Raw genomic sequence first — 21,025 nt, forward strand, 5'->3', positions numbered from 1 at the left:
GCATATGTCTATACATGAGAAGAGAATAAATATTTAGCAAGAACGTAAAAAGTCAAAAGTGAACAAGTAAAAGTGCACGAAAGAAATAAATGTGTCGGAGAATTAAAATTGAAGTGCATACGTTTATACATGAGAAGGTAATATTACATTATAATTTTTTATATTAACAATTATAGACAAAAAGAATTGTTACAAAGAAATCAAAATCAGAAAGATATATGTTATATCATAAGTCACCAAATTTTAATTCCGAAATGAAAATATAAAGTAATACATTTTATAAATGTAAAGAAACAATAATCAGAGAATCCAAAGGAGAGTAAATGCCCACGTGGGATAAAAAATAGTTGGATAAAGTCTACAAATTATATAGCTTATGGTACAAGCATTCATTGCGTGTACAATTTGTAAAGCTTCTGGTACAAGTTGGAGCAGCTGTGGTCGTCTATCTTTCATGCTTATATATAATACTAGATGGCTTATGCCCGTGCTGCGCACGGGCCTAACACTTCGTATTATAGTGTATCTATATATATGTAGTTGTGTTTAGATAGTGATAATATATATATATATATATATATATATTTTTATGTTCAAAATACGATTAATATAACATTGTAGTTTGTACTCCGTATCTAAAACATTATTTTATTCGTGTTTGCTAGAAAAATTTATTAATACTTTTTAAAACAGAAGGCTTGTTTAAAAGAAAACTATTTTCCTCTGTTTGAGATAAAATAATAGCAATATTTAAGCATCAGTTGATACTTTCAATTTTAATTCGATTAATTTAAAAGTGTAAAATACTTATTATTTTTTATCAAATTTTGATTTGGATAATTCTAATTCAAATTATTAAATTAATTTTACATGTTTGAAACGAAACAAAGTAGAAATTAACTTTCTATTTAAACGAAGAAATGCTATTTTTTAATTTTTGGTAAATATTCTCGGTTTAACCCATTTTACTTGTCATGTTGTCTTTTGCATGGTTTTTTAAGGAAACGTGAATTAGAATTATAATTTGACTAATTTACCTTATTCATTATTTGATCTCCATTTGATATTAATCTCTTTTCACATTTATTAGAGTAAGGAAAAAATAAAAAAGTAATTAAATTCTATCTTATTTTAATATATAAGTATTTTAAGTATGTTGTTGTACAATCATTTCATTTGCTCCCACTAATGGGTTGATACGCATGTGGCAATGAGTCCATCATTATTGATTTAATTGTTTGATTTTCTAAGCACTTTTTTTTTTTTAACATTGTTTGTTTTTTTAATATGGGATTCATTTTTTTTTTATTAATATTGCTTGATTTTGTTAATATGGGGTTCACTTTTTTTTCCCGTGAGTTTGGATGTGATAGGTTCCACTTTTTTTTTTTTTTAAATACTGGTTGGTGTTTAATATGGGGCCATGAAGAACTTCTATTTTTTAATTTTTAGTAAATATTTTTTGTTTAACTCATTTTACTTGTCATGTTATTTTTTTACATGATCTTTTAAGGAAACGTCAATTAGAATTAGAATTTCACTAATTTAGCTTATTAATTATTTGATCTCCATTTAATATTATTTTTTATTTTATGACATTAATCTCTTTTCACATTTATTAGAGAAAGGAAAAAATGAAAAAGTATTTAAATTCTATCTTATTTTAATATATAAGTATTTTAAGTATGTTGCTGTATAATAATTTCATTTGCTGCTACTAATGGGTTGATACGCATGTGGTAATGAGTCCATCATTATTGATTTAATTGTTTGATTTTCTAAGCATTTATTTTTTAAAATTGTTTGTTTTATTAATATGGGATTCACTTTTTTTTTTTTTTTTAATATTGCTTGATTCTGTTAATATGGCGTCCACTTTTTTTTTCCGTGAGTTTGGATGTGGTGGGTCCCACCTTTTTTTAAATACTGGTTGGTGTTTAATATGGGGCCCACAATTTTTTTTTAACATTGTTTGTTTTTTTAATATGAGATTCATTTTTTTTTAATATTGCTTGATTTTGTTAATATGGGGTTCACTTTTTTTTTCCCTTGAGTTTGGATGTGGTGGGTTCCACTTTTTTTTTAATACTGGTTGGTGTTTAATATGGGGCCCACAATTTCTTTTTTAATATTAGTTGTTGTTTAATATATATGAGGCCCACAATTTTTTTTGTCTGATTCTGTTAATATGGGGTTCACTTTTATTCCCGTGAGTTTGGATGTGGTGGATTTCACTTTTTTTTTTTTTTTTTTTTAATACTGGTTGGTGTTTAATATGGGACCACAATTTTTTTTTTTAACATTATTTATTTTTTTAATATGAGATTCACTTTTTTTTTTAATATTGCTTGATTTTATTAATATGGGGTCCACTTTTTTCCCGTGTGTTTGGATGTGGTGCGTTCCACTTTTTTTTTTTTTAATACTGGTTGGTGTTTAATATGGGGCCCACAATTTAAAAAAAAAAATATTAGTTGTTGTTTAATATATATGGGGTCCACAATTTTATTTTTTACAATTTTGTTTTTGGATGTGGTGAGTTCCACCTTTTTTTTTTTTTTTTTTTTTTTAAATACTGATTGGTGTTTAATATGGGCCCACAATTGTTTTTTAACATTGTTTGTTTTTTTAATATGGGATTCACTTTTTTTTAATATTGATTGATTTTGTTAATATGGGGTCCACTTTTTTTTCCCGTGAGTTTGGATGTGATGGGTTCCACTTTTTTTTTTTAATACTGGTTGGTGTTTAATATGGGGCCCATAATTTTTTTTAAATATCAGTTATTGTTTAATATATATGTGGTCCACAATTTGTTTTATGGGCCTGTTTAATATGGGGCCCAAAAGTTTTTTTTAACATTATTTATTTTTTTAATATGAGATTCATTTTTTTTTTAATATTGCTTGATTTTGTTAATATGGGCCCACAATTTTTTTTTAAAATATTAGTTCTTTAATATATATGGGGCCCAACAAGTTGAATTGGAGTGTAGATTTGATGTGCTCAATAATTCTTCTCCAATGCATAATAGGATAACAGCTTCAAGGAAAGCCAGAGTAATCCAGTTAGGAATCTCCAAATCTGCAAAGATAAAAGATACAATTCAACCTCGATGAACATGACTTGCCTTACGTGATGGAATTGTGGTTAAAAACCTCTTGGAATAGGCCATTTGAATAATAGTTTTTGTTAATTGGATTTTGGCGCCTGTTAGCAAATGCATTTGTAGATGGATAGAACTGCGTAAAATGATAATTTTGACTTGCTACTGAGCAGATATCTGGGCCAGTGCTTTGAATGGATGAAGGGTCTAAGGGGCATTGCTGGGCTGGCTTATGGGCAAAGAGAATGTGCCAAACTGGTGCTTGTAGTAGAAGGTTCTAAAAATAGGGGTTAATTCTTATGGTTCTTCCTGGCTTCGAAGCTCTGAAAGCCAAAGTATTTGCCATAGGTAATTTTACGGACACAAAGATTAGCAGAATCTATTGCTTAATTTTAGTTGTTGTATTTCTATAATAGGACATTTTGAAAAAGATCTAAATAATTTTTTTTCCAATTCAACGTCTAAAAGCAAGCTGAAACTTTAGAACTTTATTTAGAATAATAGAGGCAATAACAATACAACAATACAAACGTATTTTGTCACACACTGAAACATAAATGTAACAAGATACATCATAGAAAGAAGATTCATGTGTAAATACCAAACAAGAATATTCATGTGAATTATTTGGAAGAGACATTACTACTTCATGCACACTTTTTCCAGAAAGGCGTTGCATCTTCAAACTAATCTCGAACAATGTAACATACGACATGGACCAGATTTTGTGCACGTCATCTACCCGTGCAGTCAAGCGTAGTAAAAGTTGTCCCGCACTCTTAAAATGGCTCAAAGCTGTTTCTCTTGTGTCATCTCTCCATTCCTCTGCTATATAACAACAGAAAAAACAAGGATGACATGATTTAAATCAAACATGTACAGCCAAAAAGTCTTCAGAATCTTTGCAGTAGTTCATTTAGTACATTCCTTCTCTTTAATAATGCATATTAGAAGATTCTTTTATGAACAACTACAAGAGTCTTTTTTTACCACTAACGGCCAGTGTATATGCATTGGTTGCAGGACTTTGGCATACACACAAATCAGGAGCCTCAATATTGAGTGTTTTAGCCATCTCAACCATCAGAGAGCTGAAAAATGCTAAATCAGTTAGATGAGAGAAAATTCGTCACCCCTTTTAATGTATCTAGGTAGCAAGTCCATGTACATTAGTCAATGCAAATGCGAGCTCAAAGTGAACTCAGAGCAGTTAAGAGCATGAATTATAAAAGGAAATCCCGTTGTAGATATGTCAAGAAGAATAGAATGTTCTTCCTTCCAAATATATCTCTTAAGTTATATCCCATCCACATTGATGTCTTCAAAAACTGAGACACATTTAAAAGGAAGAGCATTTTATTTTTTATGGACATACTCTGTGCAGAATCTGAGAAGCTATCCACGCTAATGTAATAGAACTATCAAAAGCTTTTTAACATAATCAATTACAGGCATATGACCAACTAAAAAGAATAGGAAAGAGTAGTCTACTCGATAGACATAACTTACCATGTCAAGAAGTATGTAAAGGGCTGGAGGCACAAGTTATTTAAAGGGTAATTAACCAACATGGTGCCTAGAATATCTGTCAGCAGTTTTATAAATTCCTATCTCATTGGACCATATCCTGAAATTTCCACAGAAGACAAAGCCATCGCTTACCAAAAAATGATGCAACGTTAAGGAGAGCTAAAAATGTCACGTTCAGTGTTTAAAAAATTAGGAAGTTGGTGGAATCATCATTTTGGGCAAATGTGAAAAATTTATCATTTCTACAAGTCTCTAAACATTCAAGATAAAGCGTATCTAAGCATTTCATGAAAACTCTCTATCACTAACACTTTACAAAAAGGTAATATCTAGAGTACTCAAAGCATAATCTAACTCAAAGTACCAACCTGATTAGACCACTTGAGAAGGTTATTTGCAAGGTCATTTGCTATATAAACTGTAGTCTTCAATCAGAAGTTTCATCAGGCATCGAAGAATCCTGGTCCCTGAACAAAAAAGAATGAAATGTCACAAACAGCTTCTTGAAGTAAGGCTTTCTAACACGCATATAAAGTTCTTCATATGAATCTCAAAATATAAGTTTATATCTTTCCACAATGTCCTGAGATGTAAGACAAATTATGGTTGTTTAACATAGAAAAAAGATCTTGAAGTACTCCATAGCCCTCGAAGAACACTCTTTAAATAGCATAGTAAGAAAATCACATAATTGCATTTGCTTGCTCAAACAGAATGCACAACCACTTGTCTATTCACAGCATTAGTGTATCCAGATCAAGTCTTTGCAATATTTCATTTTAAAAAAGATTAAATCACCGACGAAATATTAAAATAAAAATAAAAGAAACAAAAAGATAAGAAGCCACAAAGCAGCAGGGCTCATTTGCTTGAGTCACAGTTACCGGAGCATACAAATTTCCATCTTAAGTCCGATACAATCCCCGAACCCTGTTTTGAGATAACCCACTATAATTCCAACATAACTTGCTTACAAAGATCTACAGTTACCATAATGATTCCCACCATAAATTGCTAAAATAAAATATATGAACAATTATAAAGCAAGGAAAAAAACTGAATTTAAGAAAAGAACTACCTCTTTTACCATTGGAATTTGACAGTTTGGTTGCTTTTTATCCTTAGAAAGATCCTAATACACCAGAGAAAAGCCATGAAATTGCTGGTCTAGTGGTTTTTTGACGCCCACTGTCAGCAAATGAGTTTATGGCGAACATAGATCATACCCTGCGAGGGAGAGGACTGATAGGGAATGCTATTGAGTAGTCTAGATATTTCGAAACATTGTTAATAGGCAAAATATCTAAATTGTCATTAATGTTGGATGTAAAATTACAATATTAAAGTATCACCAGATTATCCAGTGAAGAGATTCTCGTTCTGCGCTAAGGAGTCAACTCAGATTGAAACACTGCTATCATCTGTTTTTTCATCTTTATCTACTCTCAGTCACACTTCTACAGTTTATACATAACGAAGCCTTCCCTTTTTTATTTGGTCATCTATTTTTGTATTTTTTTTTCCCACTCAATGTTTCAATGTTCCATGCTTCTATGTTCAGGTGACGAACTTATGGAAAGACAGAATGATAACAATCTTAGGAATCTGAAAAGATCCGAAAAAGCCAAGGATTGAAAAGAAGATGAAGGGGAAAAACGAATAAGAATTGGGCAAAAATTGAAAGATGAACATACTTGACGTTGTAACCAACCGAAAAAGTTCATTGAGACTTAAGAAAACTGAAAGACCATTCTTTGAGAGGGTGGCACTTGAGAAATATGAAGGAGAGAAACAGATGAACGGATGTTTCTAGACATATATATTGGGTCTCTGTTGGTGTAAATGTGACGAAGATTTCTTTTTCACTGAGCTAATTTACGTTTTTCCCCTTGGTCGTTCCATTGTTCACTCTTCTATATAGTAGAAATCTCATAATTATCAAGATATATATTACTCGTTGTCCTCATCACTATACATGTTGGAGTTAATCCTGCAAAAGAAAAAAGAAAAAAGAAAAAAAAAACACTTTTTAAGAAAGGAATCCATTAAGTATTACAAAAAAATTTATAGATCAGCATCGAATGCTAATTCGTGGTTTTAGATAATTCAGATATCTAAATCAAAAGGCACTAGGACATAAGTTACATGAACTCTAGTTTGAGAGGCAAACTTGCTGAAATAGTAGGCTCTTATAATTTGATAATAAAAGAAAACCTCAATATGTTATAGTTTGGAGTCTGGAAAAGTATTTCATAAATAAGAAAGCACCTCTATCAGATGCATAGAGCCCCACCTTAGAAATCTAAACTAAAGGGCCTGTTACTCTGCTCGTCTTAGCGGGGGGCATACACAAAGAATGGCTTCTATTTCAATATGTTGCTGGTATTGTGCTATCCTCTGAAGAAGTAGGAAATATTTTCCTGATATATTTATCGAACACTTTATGGGTATCAATCTATCAGAAGCATCCTTTGATCATCCTCTAAAACTTAATTGGTTATTAGCATTAACACCACTTGTGATCCCAATCATCATCATCGTGTGTGTAGCAGTCAGCCAACATGGTCTATTAATGTGATCAGATACATTGGAGCGGGAGAAATAAGTGTTAGCATTAGAGATAATTTGCAGAATCCAGATAAACGTTATACTCATAAAGAACTGAATCTTTGTACTACCCAAGCTTCCAAAATACTCTTTCTTCACATAAATCAAATCCACATAACTTTCATTATTAAAACTCAAAATATAAAGAAGGATTTTTCACTCTTCAAAACTGAATGCCCTACCTGTTTTTCTCTTGAGCCGAGAGTCTATCGGAAACGGCCTCCCTACCCCCACAAAGGTAGGGGTAAGGCCTGCATACATCCTACCCTCCCCTAACCCCACTTATGAGAATACACTGGGTATGTTGTTGTTGTTGTAAAACTGAATTCCCAATATCTGAGATGCCACAACAATTCTGTAACATAAATGGAGTCACATAAAATTATAAGAACAAGTATTCAAAATTTAAAAAGGACTGAACTCAAAGCGAGAATTTTTTTCAAGACCGAAACTTTCCTACATTTTGAGGTTTCACATTAATCGACCCATATAAAATTATGAGAACAAATAGTCACCAAAATAAAAAAGAAAGAAACAGAAACAATGAAATGAGCAAAGAGAAAAAGCAAAGGTAATTTCACCGATTACAGTAGAAGGCGAAGCGCACATAATCTGAAGGGCAAATACAAAAAAGATGGCAGTTATGTGGATGACAAAAGCCTTCAGCCATGAAATTGGTATATCTGAACTCTGAAGAGAACTGGAAGAAAATTAGGGCAAAATTGAGATAAAAGCTTACCAAACACTGCAAAATCCAGATGAGAACTCAAAGGGCAATCCTTTGAATTGAAAATCTAGAGAAGAGAGTCATCTCTCTATTATGAATTAACTCCTCTGGATTCTAGAATTATCAAACGGAAAAGGGCCAAAATTACCCTCAACTTTGAAAAATAGTTTGAAACATACCTTCGTTATACTTTAGGTCCAATTATACCTTACAGTTATAATATGGGTTAATTATAGTCTCATGTCTAATTGCTGCCACGTGTCATTATCCCAGTCCTTCAAAATTATTTTACCCTTAAATAATTTTTTACTCACTAAAATAACTCAACTCGACCCGAATTTTTTTTTTCCAGCAAAAATAATACGGATAATTTTTCCAACAAAATAAAATAAAAATAATTCCATATTATTTTTGCTGGAAAAAATATTCGGGTCGAATTGAGTTATTTTAGTGGGTAAAAAATTATTTGAGGATACAATAATTTTGAAGGACTAGGATGATGCCACGTGGCAGCAGTTACACATAAGAGTATAATTGATCTCATAGTATAACTGTAAGGATATAATTGATCCTAAAATATAACGAAGAGTACGAATAAACTATTTTTCAAAGTTGATCTAATTTTAGCCCTTCTCCGATTATAAAAAGCGATGGAATGAGCAATAGAACCGTACAGGAATGATTTTTTTTTGTCATAGAGTAAAATGACTCTTTTGCCCTTGGTCCTTCCAAACTTGGCTCTTCCATATAGTATACAAAAATATACTCCAATACAAATAGAAAAGAAAAGTGAGTTAAATATCTATCATTTTACTGCCGAACCCAAACAAATAAGAGGGGATTTTTTTCTTTCTTTCTTCCTTTCGGTGGTGGGTGGTGGGTGATGGTCTGGTGGAGATATATTATTTGCATTTCGTACGTATAGAAAATGAAAACGTGTACAAACTTGTTTTGAAATATGTGGATTGGTCCATTAACTAGTTAAAACTTTTGATCGAAAACCTATTATTCTATTATCAATGTGATTTATTTGAATTTAATCTCTTGTGAATGTAATTGATTCAAGGGGCAAAAAATACCCTTGAAGGGCAAAAATATTTATTTTGATGATTATATTCTTCGGCTATACAAAAATTGGAAGTAAGAGGTAGCTGCTTTATCTTTTCTGTTTTTTTTTTTTTAAGAGAAACGTAAATATTGGAATGGATGCAAGAATCCTTCTCCTTTCTTTGGAAAACGACATGACTGTCATTCAAGATAAGAAAGAGAATTACCTCATATATATACTTGGATCAAATCAGCAAAATGACAATTTCATTCAATTTATAAGTTTCAAAATGACAGTGTATTAAACATCTGATCTAAGCATGAAACTGAGGAAGAGAAACAGTCCACCAAATATGTTGACAGGTAGAGTTAGAGGGCAGTATCAAGAAAGTATAAATAATTATTGATCTGAACATCTACCAACTAATCAGAGTGGCGCAGCGGAAGCGTGGTGGGCCCATAACCCACAGGTCCCAGGATCGAAACCTGGCTCTGATATTAGAGCGGCTTCCAGCATCCATTTTTTTTTTGGCTATTTGCATCTGTGTTAGTCAAGAGCTTCTCAAACTTGAAAAAAGAAAAAACGTACCGATAAGTTAATCATCAAAGTTAAAAATTTGACAACTAATCGAGTCAAAGGGAGCTTTTGATAATCAAACTATTTAATAAGGCTTTTATGAGATCGCCCAAGACTTGTTCCTGGACAGTGCACTTGCAAAACGGCTTGAGATAAGTGTGGGTCTTAGTTATGTGAGACTTAACGCCTCAAGTGTCCGACTGAACGCCTAACGCTCACCACTTGAGACTCGCTCAATAGTTCCTACCGAGTTCATGTGTCAATACCCTAATTAGTGTTGTTGACCCCCAAATTCCTTAAATAATGAATAATAAAAGCTGAATTTATATATTGAAATATGGAGATCGGAAGTAATTCAAATAATGAGCCATCGTATTGTGTAATTACTAATTGAAAAATGAAAACATCGTGAGGATGGATATCATTTCAACATTCTTCTGGAAATAGCTAGACAATCGAAATTTATATCTTCACTTTCTATTTGTTTTCATGTCTTAGCTCGATGTCTCTCAAATAATGAATAATAAAAGCTGAATTTATATATTGAAATATGGAGATCGGAAGTAATTCAAATAATGAGCCATCGTATTGTGTAATTACTAATTGAAAAATGAAAACATCGTGAGGATGGATATCATTTCAACATTCTTCTGGAAATAGCTAGACAATCGAAATTTATATCTTCACTTTCTATTTGTTTTCATGTCTTAGCTCGATGTCTCTCAAATTATCAGACTTTTATTATTAAAAGTTCTTGAGGATGAATTTCATTTGAACATCCTTCTAATAATGTTTATGATTATTTACTTTTAGGGAGGTAATATGTGTAGTTTGATAATATTTTTTCTAGGATATTGTAATTTTTACAACTCTTAAAATGCAAAGGAGGAGAAGGAGGAGGAGGCCGAAGCCAAAAACGAGCGAGCAACGACTATGACACGATGACTTATCTTCTTCCCAACTCTTTAAGCTAGAGTAGAAGTGTTTTTCTATTGATACCCAACAAATTCCTTTTCTTTTTCCTACATGGGACAAAGTTCATTTCTCATTCACAACCTAAAGCCGAAGGTCATGAGATCAAACCACATTCACACAAAAAACCCACGAGAATATCTAGTGTTTCAAGCAAAAGATTAGCAATGATTAATCCTAATTCCTAACCTAGAAGAAATAATATGATATAGCTTTGTATGGAGTTAAAAAATTGAACAAGAAGAAAGTCTTTCGGCTCAATGTCTTTACCTATCTTTCCACGTTCCAATCGACCACTGGTTAGTGCTCCTAATCATGACATGACTATTTTGTAGCAACTTTTTAGATCTTGCTTCAAGTTAAAACTAGTTAATTAACCTGTTTGTTTCTTTTTGTTAAAAAAGCATAAATCAATTTATTCAAAATTTAAGCATCGAATATCCACACCCTGACACCCATAACAATCTGATAAATGTAGATATTTTTTGTCTAGCCAATTAGGAAATAGAACAAAAGGCAGGGGCATAGTCACAGGCAACCCTCTTCATCATCCTACTTTTGTGACACAAAAATATAAAATCATAGGTATGTGGCAATCATTTTCCTAGTTAGATAAATTATTGGTATCATAAAAAGATATCTTACCAAACAAATAATCTGAAAATACCTAGGTGGACTAAACATGAGACCAATCTTTGACAATCTTAACTACACCATGTTCGTAGGATGGAACATATGTATTATTTTAATGAAATTCCATTCTTTAATTGTTAAAACTATACCTCTTTCGGTCCCCCATATAATTATTTTAACAAACTGAATTTGTTTAAAAAAAAAAAAAACCTGAGTCATGTCATTACCTTTTCAAATTTACCCTTATTACTCCAATTAATGGAGTGATAATTAGATAAAAGGTTTAAGTGAGAGATTAATGATACGGAGTAGTTTAAATTGATATATCTATGATTTAATAATATTAAATATATTTCCTAAGTGGTGTATAACAATCTTAAAATACGTAAAATAATATACTTAAATCAAAGAGAGTGTCACGTTAAAAGTGAAAAGCTACCTACTTGTATATCTCTATACAAACAAGAACCAATTCCAAAAATAAGGTTCTTTCCTGAATCAACAAACAAATTGATTGATAAATACACTTTCAAAAATGAAATAGATAAAAAAAAATTATTCATCCAAATTTATGCTCCTCCTTTTTTTTAATTCCTTTTTAGAAAGAAAAAAAAAAATGAGGAACCCTAAACAGTCCGAACCGACTGATGTTGAAGAATCAACAAATGAGTTGTGGTTAGGGGAGAAACACCACTCGAACAGAGAGCTATTTAGTTCTTCCCGAAATGCTTGATCAAGAAGAATGTCACACTTTTTCTTTTTCCAGCATTCTTTTTACTTTGTTTTGTTTGCTTTTAAATTTCCGTTTATAGTTCTATCCGTTTGCTATGTTTAACCATCCACGTGATTGGATGAATTATCTAAACCATCTATAGGTTAGTTATGTACTTTTTTAGGATTTTAGGTATTACTGCTTTATTAATTATCCTTAAAGAATGTCTACACACCACTAGTTTATAATTTTCTTTTATCAATAAAAAGGCAAAGAGGGAACATCCCATGAGAGTCTCAAAGTTCCCTATCTATAAAAGGCCTAGACTTTGTTGAATGGTAGGCAAACATTCTCAAATCTAATTGAAGATTATTGGAGAAAACAAAATGCACATAATTGGGAAAGGGAATTGGAACAAAACAAGAAGCAAGAGTGTGAGGCTAGGGAAAAATTATTTGCATAGAGAATCATGTGATGGTGCATCTTCATCACCAAGGTGGCTAGCATTTTGGAGGAGAATTAAAATGCACAAGAAGAAAAGCTTCAATAATAATAATAATTGTTCTTGTGTATATGATGCAGAAACGTATATGCAGAATTTTGATGAAGGATCAGCAGGGAGAATAGAGCCTGATAATCTTTATAGGTCATTTTCAGCTAGATATGCTCATCCCTCTAGAATGTCACGCAGAAAGGAATTTATGGGATCATAGTTTGGTCCATTTAATAATATTTAGGTATGTTGATCAGTGTGATTGGAAATTTTAATACCCCTTTAAGCTTTTGTGGGTGTAAAACTGTAAATAAAGATTTGTGTTCTTTTTCTTTGTTTAATCCAATTGCTTGGGTTTGATTAAGTTGTTCTTCATATACAACCAAGATTTCAGTTTGTATAGTCGAGATATATGCATTATACGTACACATACCCATGTCTATGTATATATAAACACAGATGATTGTGATTTGTGTGTGTAGTTGATGATAATCTGCACATTTTGTGATTGAGCTTGTGCAATCACCCAAATTTGATATTTCAGAAGTTCCCTTTTTTTTTTCATTCTCCTTGCAAAATTTCTTCATTGTTTCTTCTTTCCATACAACTCCAGGACCAAAAAGGGGGAAAGTAGGAATCAGAGTTTTGAAATTTCAACTTGGAAGGAAATGTAATTTTATACGTTCTCTTGAGTCTTGACAATATGCATATATATATATGATGCTGATTTTTTGTTTGTCGAAATTGTATCATCACCCAATTTGATATTTTACAGAAGTTACCATTCTCCTTTCAGAAATTCATTATTTTCCCTCTCTCCCAACAAGAGATTGCCCAAATGCACATATGTAGTTGAGACTTTTCAAAATTAAGAGGGATCGTGTCCCCTAATAGAATTATCAATAGTTAGTGCAAATTGATAATATAAAAAATTAAAAAAAAAAACAGCCTATTATAATATGTCCAACTGCATAGTGCATAAAGTTATTTAACACTGTCAATGTGGGTGCTGATTGATGGTTTCTACAACTATTTCTACCGCCGCTAATACAAGTCGGTGAAAAACAAAAGCATTTATTACTCCCACAAAGTTCAGCAGATGCAACTCTAGGTGGATTTTTCTTACACGTGGGGCGGGTGAAATTCTCAAACAGTCAATTTTCATGTGAAATTCGGAACTCCATCATCCTAAAAAGTTAAAGTAGAAGCAACATTTTTCAGCACTTGTAACTAAAAAATAGCAAATGCCCTAATGTTTTACATATGAAATTTAAAACTTCATAATAGTAACTATTTTCACAGATAAAACCAAAAAATGATCAGCGAGTGTTTTTTCACGTGTCAAGATGATACAATCACCCAACATTGAAATTTTAAAAGCTTCCTTCACATTTAATTTTTTTTTTTTTTGGTCCTCTCGCTTTTGGCCTCAAGGTTATAAAGGCGAGGGCAATTGGGCAGAATATATATCATTGTCTACTAATAATGGAAATTGAAAAGTTTGGGATAATCCAGGAGGATATACAATCTTAGTCTATGAGAATGGCCTCGCGTATCTATAAGCTTTCTCCTTGGGGCAATTGTATTAATGACAGCATAATTGAGAATATGGATTCTATTTTGATTAATCGAATGATCATAAGTCAATAATCACCATACATCATTATTATTTCTATGATCAATTGTTGTTAAAGTTTATTCTGCAGCTGGCTTATTGGCAGCATGCTTACATGCAACACCCTGGTTTGGATTCTTTAACTCATCTCCAGCTACCAGAAAGAATGCAGTGTGCCTGAAAGGCAAACAAAATGTAAATCTTACAGTCTACACAAAATGTAAATCTTAAAGTAAGTTCAAATGAGATTAGCTTGTACCTGAAAAAGTTCATCATTTTAATTTTGGAATCTTCATCAATGTCTGTAACACTGTCTAGTGCATGTTGCATATGTTGTAACCATCTCTCTGCAGCCTTATGTGTGACTGGAAATGGGCGGTGGCGTCCAATCAATGCCGGATGACCTGCAGAAAGTCCAAGTAAGAAAGGTCCTTACAGTTTCTCAAACTACAAGAAGCATCATGTAAGATACCACTTAAAATATAATGCAGATGAGAAGGATGAAATATTAATATCCGACTAACTTGTTCACCAATCATCCAAAGAAAGTACTAGAACTATCTGTGTTGACATCACTTTTCCAGATCGTCTCATGGCAGGAAGAAAACTTCATTTGAGTTTTGATTAGCTTTTAAACCTCAAATAGATATAAGCTCAACAATATTAAACACTGAGCATTTGGAGGTTGATTTGATGATGGCCTTCCTAGCTGTCCTTAGCTCAGTCTCAAGAAGCTTTCCTGTTTCAGATTTTGAATCAATTTTTTAAAGTAATGCTCTTTTCTCTATTTTAGGGATTCACAATTGGTCGAAAGCATTTGTTAAGCAGAATGAGGAGAGTTTTCTGGTTTTGGCAAAGGCAGAAGAAAAATGGAATAATCTAGTCAAACCCAAATAGCACAAACTGCTGACAAAAACCCTCAACCAATTAAGTAGCCTATCATGGTGGCAGAGGAGATTTCATTAGGCATAAAAGATTAATCATTACTGATTTAGAAAAACTCATCAAAGCCACCATCGTGGAGATAAGAACGCAATAAAGTAATGGCTGATTGGAGAAATTGTTGATTTGTAATAAATACGCGTGATTAGAGAACTTGGTTGATTTGGAAGAGCAATGATGATACAGGACAAAAGAGGGACGAACTAGTTGTGTGTAAATATGATTCGATGACCTGACCTCATTATTCCTACGCTTGAAGAAAGCTTAGGAAGACACTGTTGGAAAAGAGGGAGAAACTAGTCGGTGTGTAATATGATTTGATGACCTGACCTCATTAACTCTACAGTGATCAAAGGTGAAGGCGTAGGAGAACACTCTTTTGGAGTTTTAAGAGGAAATGCCAATTAAAGCTCGTGTTTTAGTGAGGAAAGGCACGGATGAAGAAAAAAATGAAAAAGAAGTTAACTTTATCACTAACTGCGGAGAAAGAAACATTAAAAACAAAACTGCAATTAAGTGAAAGCCACATCAATCAAGTTTCAAAAACCACTTTAGATTGTTGATTTGGATGCATAGATGAAAATGTAAGGTTTCAACTTATCCTAAGTCTCTTATTTCCTATCCTACTCACTAAAAGATTCATCTATAACATTTTAGAAAGAAAAAAAGAGCGAGAGAGAGAGAGAGAGAGAGAGAGAGAGAGAGAGAATAAGCAATATATTGCTTTTGCAAACTGTGTATAATTTACTTTTATCTTCTTCAACACGGAATCCATGAGCGCTAGCGGTTTGGTGCCTGCCCTGAACTGAAACGCTGCCTAAGAAAAGGCGAAGTGCCTACCTGAGATCCACCTAGTCCGACCCTCCAGAAATACTTATCTTATATTAATCCCACAAACAACTTTTCACCTGTTCTATTTTTTTCTCTGAAGAAATTAATTAAGCGAAATTGGACATTTGATCTTCCAAAACACTGCCTAACCTTGCCAATTAATGGGTTCAGAAACAAAGAAGAGACATAACTAGCATAGAAAACTATCTTTTATTGTTAATGAATTGATGAATAAATCAAGAAATGGAGACTTATCAGCAGACTGAGAATCTCCAGTAATGTCATCATTAAACGGAAGTTTTCATGGTATCATTACGGCACTCTTAAACTGTTCCATTTACTGAAGGAAAGAGTCACCAAAATATGTTTCCACCCTGATATTTTTCCTCAATTTTCCTATCCTATTATTCTTTTCCTTCTCTTTAGTGATATTTTGCTGCTGAGAAATCACAAGTAACATTCATGCTCCAAAGATGGTGTGAGAGCAGTCATCGATATAGTGTTTCGAGGTCAAAAACTCCAGAAAAGTGATCAGCAACAATTAATCCTAAACATCGGTAGTACACCAAAAATTTAAAAAACAGGACAAAGACACTCTAAACTCTGCAAATGGGATTTATAAAGCAACCTTGCTAACAGTTTCTTTCTCCACTGCTCAACTAACTAATTCAAACGCCAACTAATTTTCATTCTCGAAAGGTTGTGGACATTGAGGAAAACAATGCATTATAGAATCCTTCTTATTTCATTCTTCTATTGGTGTAAAGAGAGAATACTATGTTGTATTGTTAGTTGTACAAGCTCAATAGAAAATGGTGAATGACTCGGTTTGAATCACTTCAACAGCTTGCACCTTCTTTTTGATATCGAGTTGGTGTTTATTCGTAGTGATTTATCAAAAGAAATGTTGTGGACATCCAAAAAGGGAGAAAAACTTAGCCTTCAACGGTGATATGTTACTAACATCACAAGCTCTAGATCAGGGGCGAATTTATAGCTTTATATAGAGCACGTGAAGCCATGGTATCTCCGAAAAATTAAGTATTTTATGTACATATTTCTAAAACTGATTTAATATTAGTTGTTGGCACCCATGCTCCAAAAAGGTTGATTGGTGCACTTGGTGGAAAGCTTAGTTATTTACATAGAGGAACAGGGATCAATTCCCACTTAATGCTTTTTTTTTCCTTTTTCAGTGGTGCACCCATGTCCAAGAAATCCTAGATTCACCTCTGCTCTAGATAGAATAAACCTTGAAGAACATAAAAAAAGGGAACCATTTTGAACAAAAGGGTTTATTCCCGTCCCAAATAATCTTTATCATAGATACAAGAAGTTAACTTTACGCTTTGCAATCTCAAGGACTTAACAAAATGATTCAATTTGAAGTTTATGATAGAAGATAGATTAACCATCTCAAGAATTGAGGTCACCACAAAATTGCATCACAATAGAAGGATGTAACAGGTAACTACCATTGGCAAATTGAAACTGGGGATAACAATTAAGATAAAATAAAAATTAAGATAACACTTGCTTACCTCTCCTCTGTGAGAACAAAGGAGGCCCTCCCATTCTCTGTACAAAGAACTCATATTGATTCCTAATGGCATCCTCTTTACTTGAATTAGAGAAAATTGACCGAAACCACTCTTCCTCATCATCATATACCCTAATTTCAATTCCAAAAACAAGAGTCAAATGTCTTCCCTCAAGAAAGGTGTATCATTAGAGGAGAAAAGAGCACAAATCTATCTATCAACCACCATTTCAAATAATTAATCTGAAGACAACTTCCCCAACTTATTAGCTTGTTTTACCGAGCTTTCAAAAACTGATTATTCGTAAAAGTATTTTTTGTCAGAAGCATGGTTCAAAAAGAGTACTTTTGTAGAGTAACAGTTTGTGCTTGGTTAAAGCACTTTCGCCAATGTCAGAGCAACAATTTGTGCTTGGCCAAGGTTCCAAAATTCCTTTGGGAAAAAAACTACTTTCTTTAGTTTCTGAAAACTAGCTTCCGCTACTACTCAAAGCACTTATATCTTTTTCCTAAATCTTGGCCAAACACCACAACTCTCTAAAATAAGCATCTTTTTGAAGAAAAAAATAAGCATGGTTGGCTACTTGGCTTTCCAACGGGCTATTATTCACAGTAAGTTTCATCCCTCAATTAATTCCTTGACAAATATTCAAGATACCCCCCAACACACACAACACAACCTCCTTATTTCTCAACCACCCAAAGGGGCATTTCAGACAAATATTAATGAAATTATAAAGCCTAATTTCAATTTCTAAACCAAAAACAACAAGTCTTCCCTCATGAGGGTAAACCATCTGAGAGCAAAAAGTAGACAACTCTAATAATTAAAATAATCTACAACTTCATTCCAAACAAGTAAACTAACTTTAAAAATTCCAAACTTTCGAATTCCATCTTATTATTCACAGTAAGTTTTATCACCCAATCAGTTTCCTTAACCTCCAAGGATACTAATACAACCAAAGATTCAACAATCAAGGATCCCCTCAACACCTCTTCTGCAAATGTATTAGGAAAAATACAGCTCAATGCTTCTAAAAGTAATCATAATAACCAAACATACAGACCTTCATTATCAATCAGTAATAAGGAAAGAAAGGAAAAGAGAATCAAGTAGCTAATATAATCAAAGATTCATAAAAGAAAAGAAAAGAAAATGAAATAGTTAATATAATCAAAGAGTCATTAATCCTTATTAATCCCACCAACGCCACCCAAAAAATAAAAAAACTTTAAAACCATGCAAATCTAATACTAGTAAGAAAAGAAAAAGCTCAATTTTTCAAGCAACAAAACATTAACCTTGCTGAACTTCATATTAATTCAAGAAACACATAGAACAACAGAGAGAGGTACACACACACAAAAAAAAAAAAAAAAAAAAAAAGAAAGAGCCCAACCCAAAATACTAAATAATTCAATTCAATCAAAGTCTCAAACTTTAACGAGTTTTCTTGAATACCCACTTAAAGAAATTAAAAACCCATCAAGAAAAAAACATTTCATTTGACCATAACTATAAGAATGAACCTGTTATAGAAATTAGTAGAAAGATTGATGAAAGTCTGAAGTCCAAGCTTTTCAAAGAGATTGGTTTCATCAATAGCAAATGCATCATTTTGGTCAACTCCACTCCATTCTGATGCCTTTTCCTGCAAAGATTGCATCTTTTTTTCCTTCCTTAATAATTCACTCTTTCTTGGCAATGGCTGCTAACAGAGTAGAGGGGCATTATATACGGGCTGGTGGCGTTCGCGTGGACTACAGGCTTTTAGATAGTGACGTGGCAAATTTTTTGAAATTCAATGGACTCTTTCCTCATATTCTTTTTAAAAAAAATTGGGAGGAAATCAGCGTAGAACCTGATTCTAGTTTTGCCTGTTTCATTATTTTCATTTTAGATAGGCAAAAACACTAGAAATAAGACATTCAGGGTCGTTTGGTAGGAAATACTACAAAAAATAATATTGGTATTAGTTTGAAACTCCCTGCTGTCCCAATTTATAGATGCTCTTTTTAATCTATCTCAAAAAGAATGTTTATTTTCTCTAATTAGAATTAATTTAATTTTAAAATTATTTTTTTACCCTTAATAAAATATTTATACCCAGTAGCCACACAAATATTTAAGATTTATTTTAGATCATGAATTTTAAAAGTTGTTTTTTCTTAAACTTTGTGTCAAGTCAAATAGTGTTATATAAATTAAGACGGAGTGAGTATTATTTAATCCCTCGTGATAGTGTTTTCAATCTTGTATTAGTAATACACCCTATTCAGTATAATTCTTAAACATAGTAAACCATGACAATAACAATATCAGTATATTCGTAGGGATATAGTAGCTCAGTTGATTGACAACCTGAAATTTCACCTTGTTGGTGAGAGTGTGAATCCCACGTTATAATCCCTCCCCATTTCGCTTTCCCCTACCTCCTATGTAATAAAACAATCTTTTTTAAAAGAAAAAATAAATATTATTCACATTAGATATACCATATTCAGTACTATTTAAAAGTTATGCAATCTATGTTATTTAATATAACAAATCAAACAATTAATAGAAAATGATGTAAACATAACTAATGTTAACATTACTAATACACTATATTCAGTATTATCTCTTATACGCCTTACCAAACCATGCCTCAATTTCAACTGAATATCAAGTGTTAGTGAAAAAGATTTTAAAAATTCAAAAATATGATACGGAGGCATCTTAACTTGAAAATGCTTTAGGTTCTTTTGTGGTAATTCGCTATTTTATTTTTCTAACAACCACAAGACGGATGTGGTGCCTTAAAACTGTGGGCCAGCTTCTTAGTTGATTTTCCATAGTTTTTGACTTTCTGGGTATAGACACTATGAGGTAACGATGTCAGAGTTCTGAAAATGATACTCCTATCTTTTATTAGATGTATTTCTTTTGGTTTAAATGATTCGAAGTTCATAAATATCAAATGCTTTTAGATATTTTAAAAATAAATAATCACGCATTTATGAAAAAGATAACTATAGAAATAGAATGAAGAAGAAATTACGAATTTATTTTTAACATGGTGTTTAAGAATTATAAAAAATATATGAAAAAATAATAAAAATTTTGGTTAGATAAAAGTGCATGTAAGTTGGAAAACTCATAATTTGGGGTTAAAGGTGATATCTGGTTCATTTTTTTTGGGTTTGCCAAATATATAAAAAAATGATTATAAGTTTATTTGACCAACTTATAAGTCTTGTGCAAACAACCACCATGTGCCATGACGCGGAAATTTGATTTAGACATGAAAAAATTAATTGTGAAGCATATGTGGATATGCACTTTGCACATAATGGTAACATATATTAAGAAATTTGAAGATATAAAAAAAAGTTTAATAAATATATTCTCGACGTTCTCTTTTTCTATTCGTCATCATCCTGCAGATCAACTGGGTCTTATTTTTGTGGTGTCATTCAATTTAAGTTTCCAGTGTTCTCACATTCTATGCCTTATCAGGGCATTTGTAATAGCACCCGAATCAACGATGCATTAATCTCCTATTCCGACATGAGTGGCTTTGTGATAAGCTGAACCATTACAGATCACGAAATCCTTTTCAGAACTCTAAGATTAACCTGACAACATCTTTGTGAAATTCTTTCTGTGACCTTTCAGTCATGTTTTGTTGTTAAAGTTATCTTGAGATT

General features: G+C 32.3%; 2 protein-coding genes and 1 non-coding gene across 26 annotated transcripts; 1 reads left to right on the forward strand and 2 right to left on the reverse strand.

The window, feature by feature from the left end:
- Positions 1 to 3,542: 3,542 nt before the first annotated feature.
- LOC132635676 (uncharacterized) lies at positions 3,543 to 8,368 on the reverse strand. 24 transcript variants are annotated; one of them, XR_009580653.1, is made up of 7 exons: positions 7,983 to 8,326; positions 7,825 to 7,855; positions 7,426 to 7,598; positions 6,930 to 7,202; positions 5,715 to 6,626; positions 5,005 to 5,103; positions 3,575 to 4,197 (listed from the first exon to the last, which is right to left on the reverse strand). XR_009580653.1 is itself a non-coding variant. In XM_060352159.1 (5 exons), exons 3-5 carry the CDS (start codon positions 4,675 to 4,677, stop codon positions 3,561 to 3,563), a joined length of 537 nt encoding a protein of 178 aa, XP_060208142.1. In that variant the 5' UTR covers positions 4,678 to 4,733; positions 5,005 to 5,103; positions 7,983 to 8,341; the 3' UTR covers positions 3,543 to 3,560. The 24 variants fall into 24 exon arrangements, 7 of the variants coding, with proteins under 7 accessions (XP_060208142.1, XP_060208143.1, XP_060208146.1 ...); XR_009580666.1 differs by lacking the exons at positions 5,715 to 6,626; positions 6,930 to 7,202 and adding an exon at positions 4,616 to 4,733 and having other exon boundaries at positions 7,983 to 8,368; XR_009580660.1 differs by lacking the exons at positions 6,930 to 7,202; positions 7,426 to 7,598; positions 7,825 to 7,855 and adding an exon at positions 4,616 to 4,733 and having other exon boundaries at positions 3,575 to 3,931; positions 4,097 to 4,197; positions 7,983 to 8,319.
- Positions 8,369 to 9,443: 1,075 nt separating this feature from the next.
- Positions 9,444 to 9,515, forward strand: TRNAM-CAU (transfer RNA methionine (anticodon CAU)). The gene has a single exon. It is a non-coding gene; the product is annotated as a tRNA-Met (tRNA).
- A 4,437-nt stretch (positions 9,516 to 13,952) lies between these two features.
- On the reverse strand, positions 13,953 to 19,229 carry LOC132635677 (two-on-two hemoglobin-3). The gene is made up of 4 exons (XM_060352168.1): positions 18,866 to 19,229; positions 17,334 to 17,464; positions 14,279 to 14,423; positions 13,953 to 14,196 (listed from the first exon to the last, which is right to left on the reverse strand). The coding sequence occupies exons 1-4, from the start codon at positions 19,000 to 19,002 to the stop codon at positions 14,100 to 14,102; spliced, it is 510 nt and encodes a 169-aa protein (XP_060208151.1). The 5' UTR covers positions 19,003 to 19,229; the 3' UTR covers positions 13,953 to 14,099.
- Positions 19,230 to 21,025: the final 1,796 nt, after the last annotated feature.

The sequence above is a fragment of the Lycium barbarum genome, chromosome 4, assembly GCF_019175385.1.
Source record: "Lycium barbarum isolate Lr01 chromosome 4, ASM1917538v2, whole genome shotgun sequence".
Taxonomy (NCBI): Eukaryota; Viridiplantae; Streptophyta; class Magnoliopsida; order Solanales; family Solanaceae; genus Lycium; species Lycium barbarum.

Excerpts from the sequence above, each read along its gene's own strand:
- LOC132635676 (XM_060352159.1), bottom strand. The coding sequence starts at position 4,677 with ATGTTGGTTAATTACCCTTTAAATAACTTGTGCCTCCAGCCCTTTACA. Across the intron at positions 4,198-4,615 it reads TTTACATACTTCTTGACATG|CTCTCTGATGGTTGAGATGG; the intron begins GTAAGTTATGTC and ends AGCATTTTTCAG. Across the intron at positions 3,935-4,096 it reads ATATACACTGGCCGTTAGTG|CAGAGGAATGGAGAGATGAC; the intron begins GTAAAAAAAGAC and ends GTTGTTATATAG.
- LOC132635677 (XM_060352168.1), bottom strand. The coding sequence starts at position 19,002 with ATGCAATCTTTGCAGGAAAAGGCATCAGAATGGAGTGGAGTTGACCAA. Across the intron at positions 17,465-18,865 it reads TCTACTAATTTCTATAACAG|GGTATATGATGATGAGGAAG; the intron begins GTTCATTCTTAT and ends AATTGAAATTAG. Across the intron at positions 14,424-17,333 it reads TTTGTTCTCACAGAGGAGAG|GTCATCCGGCATTGATTGGA; the intron begins GTAAGCAAGTGT and ends GACTTTCTGCAG.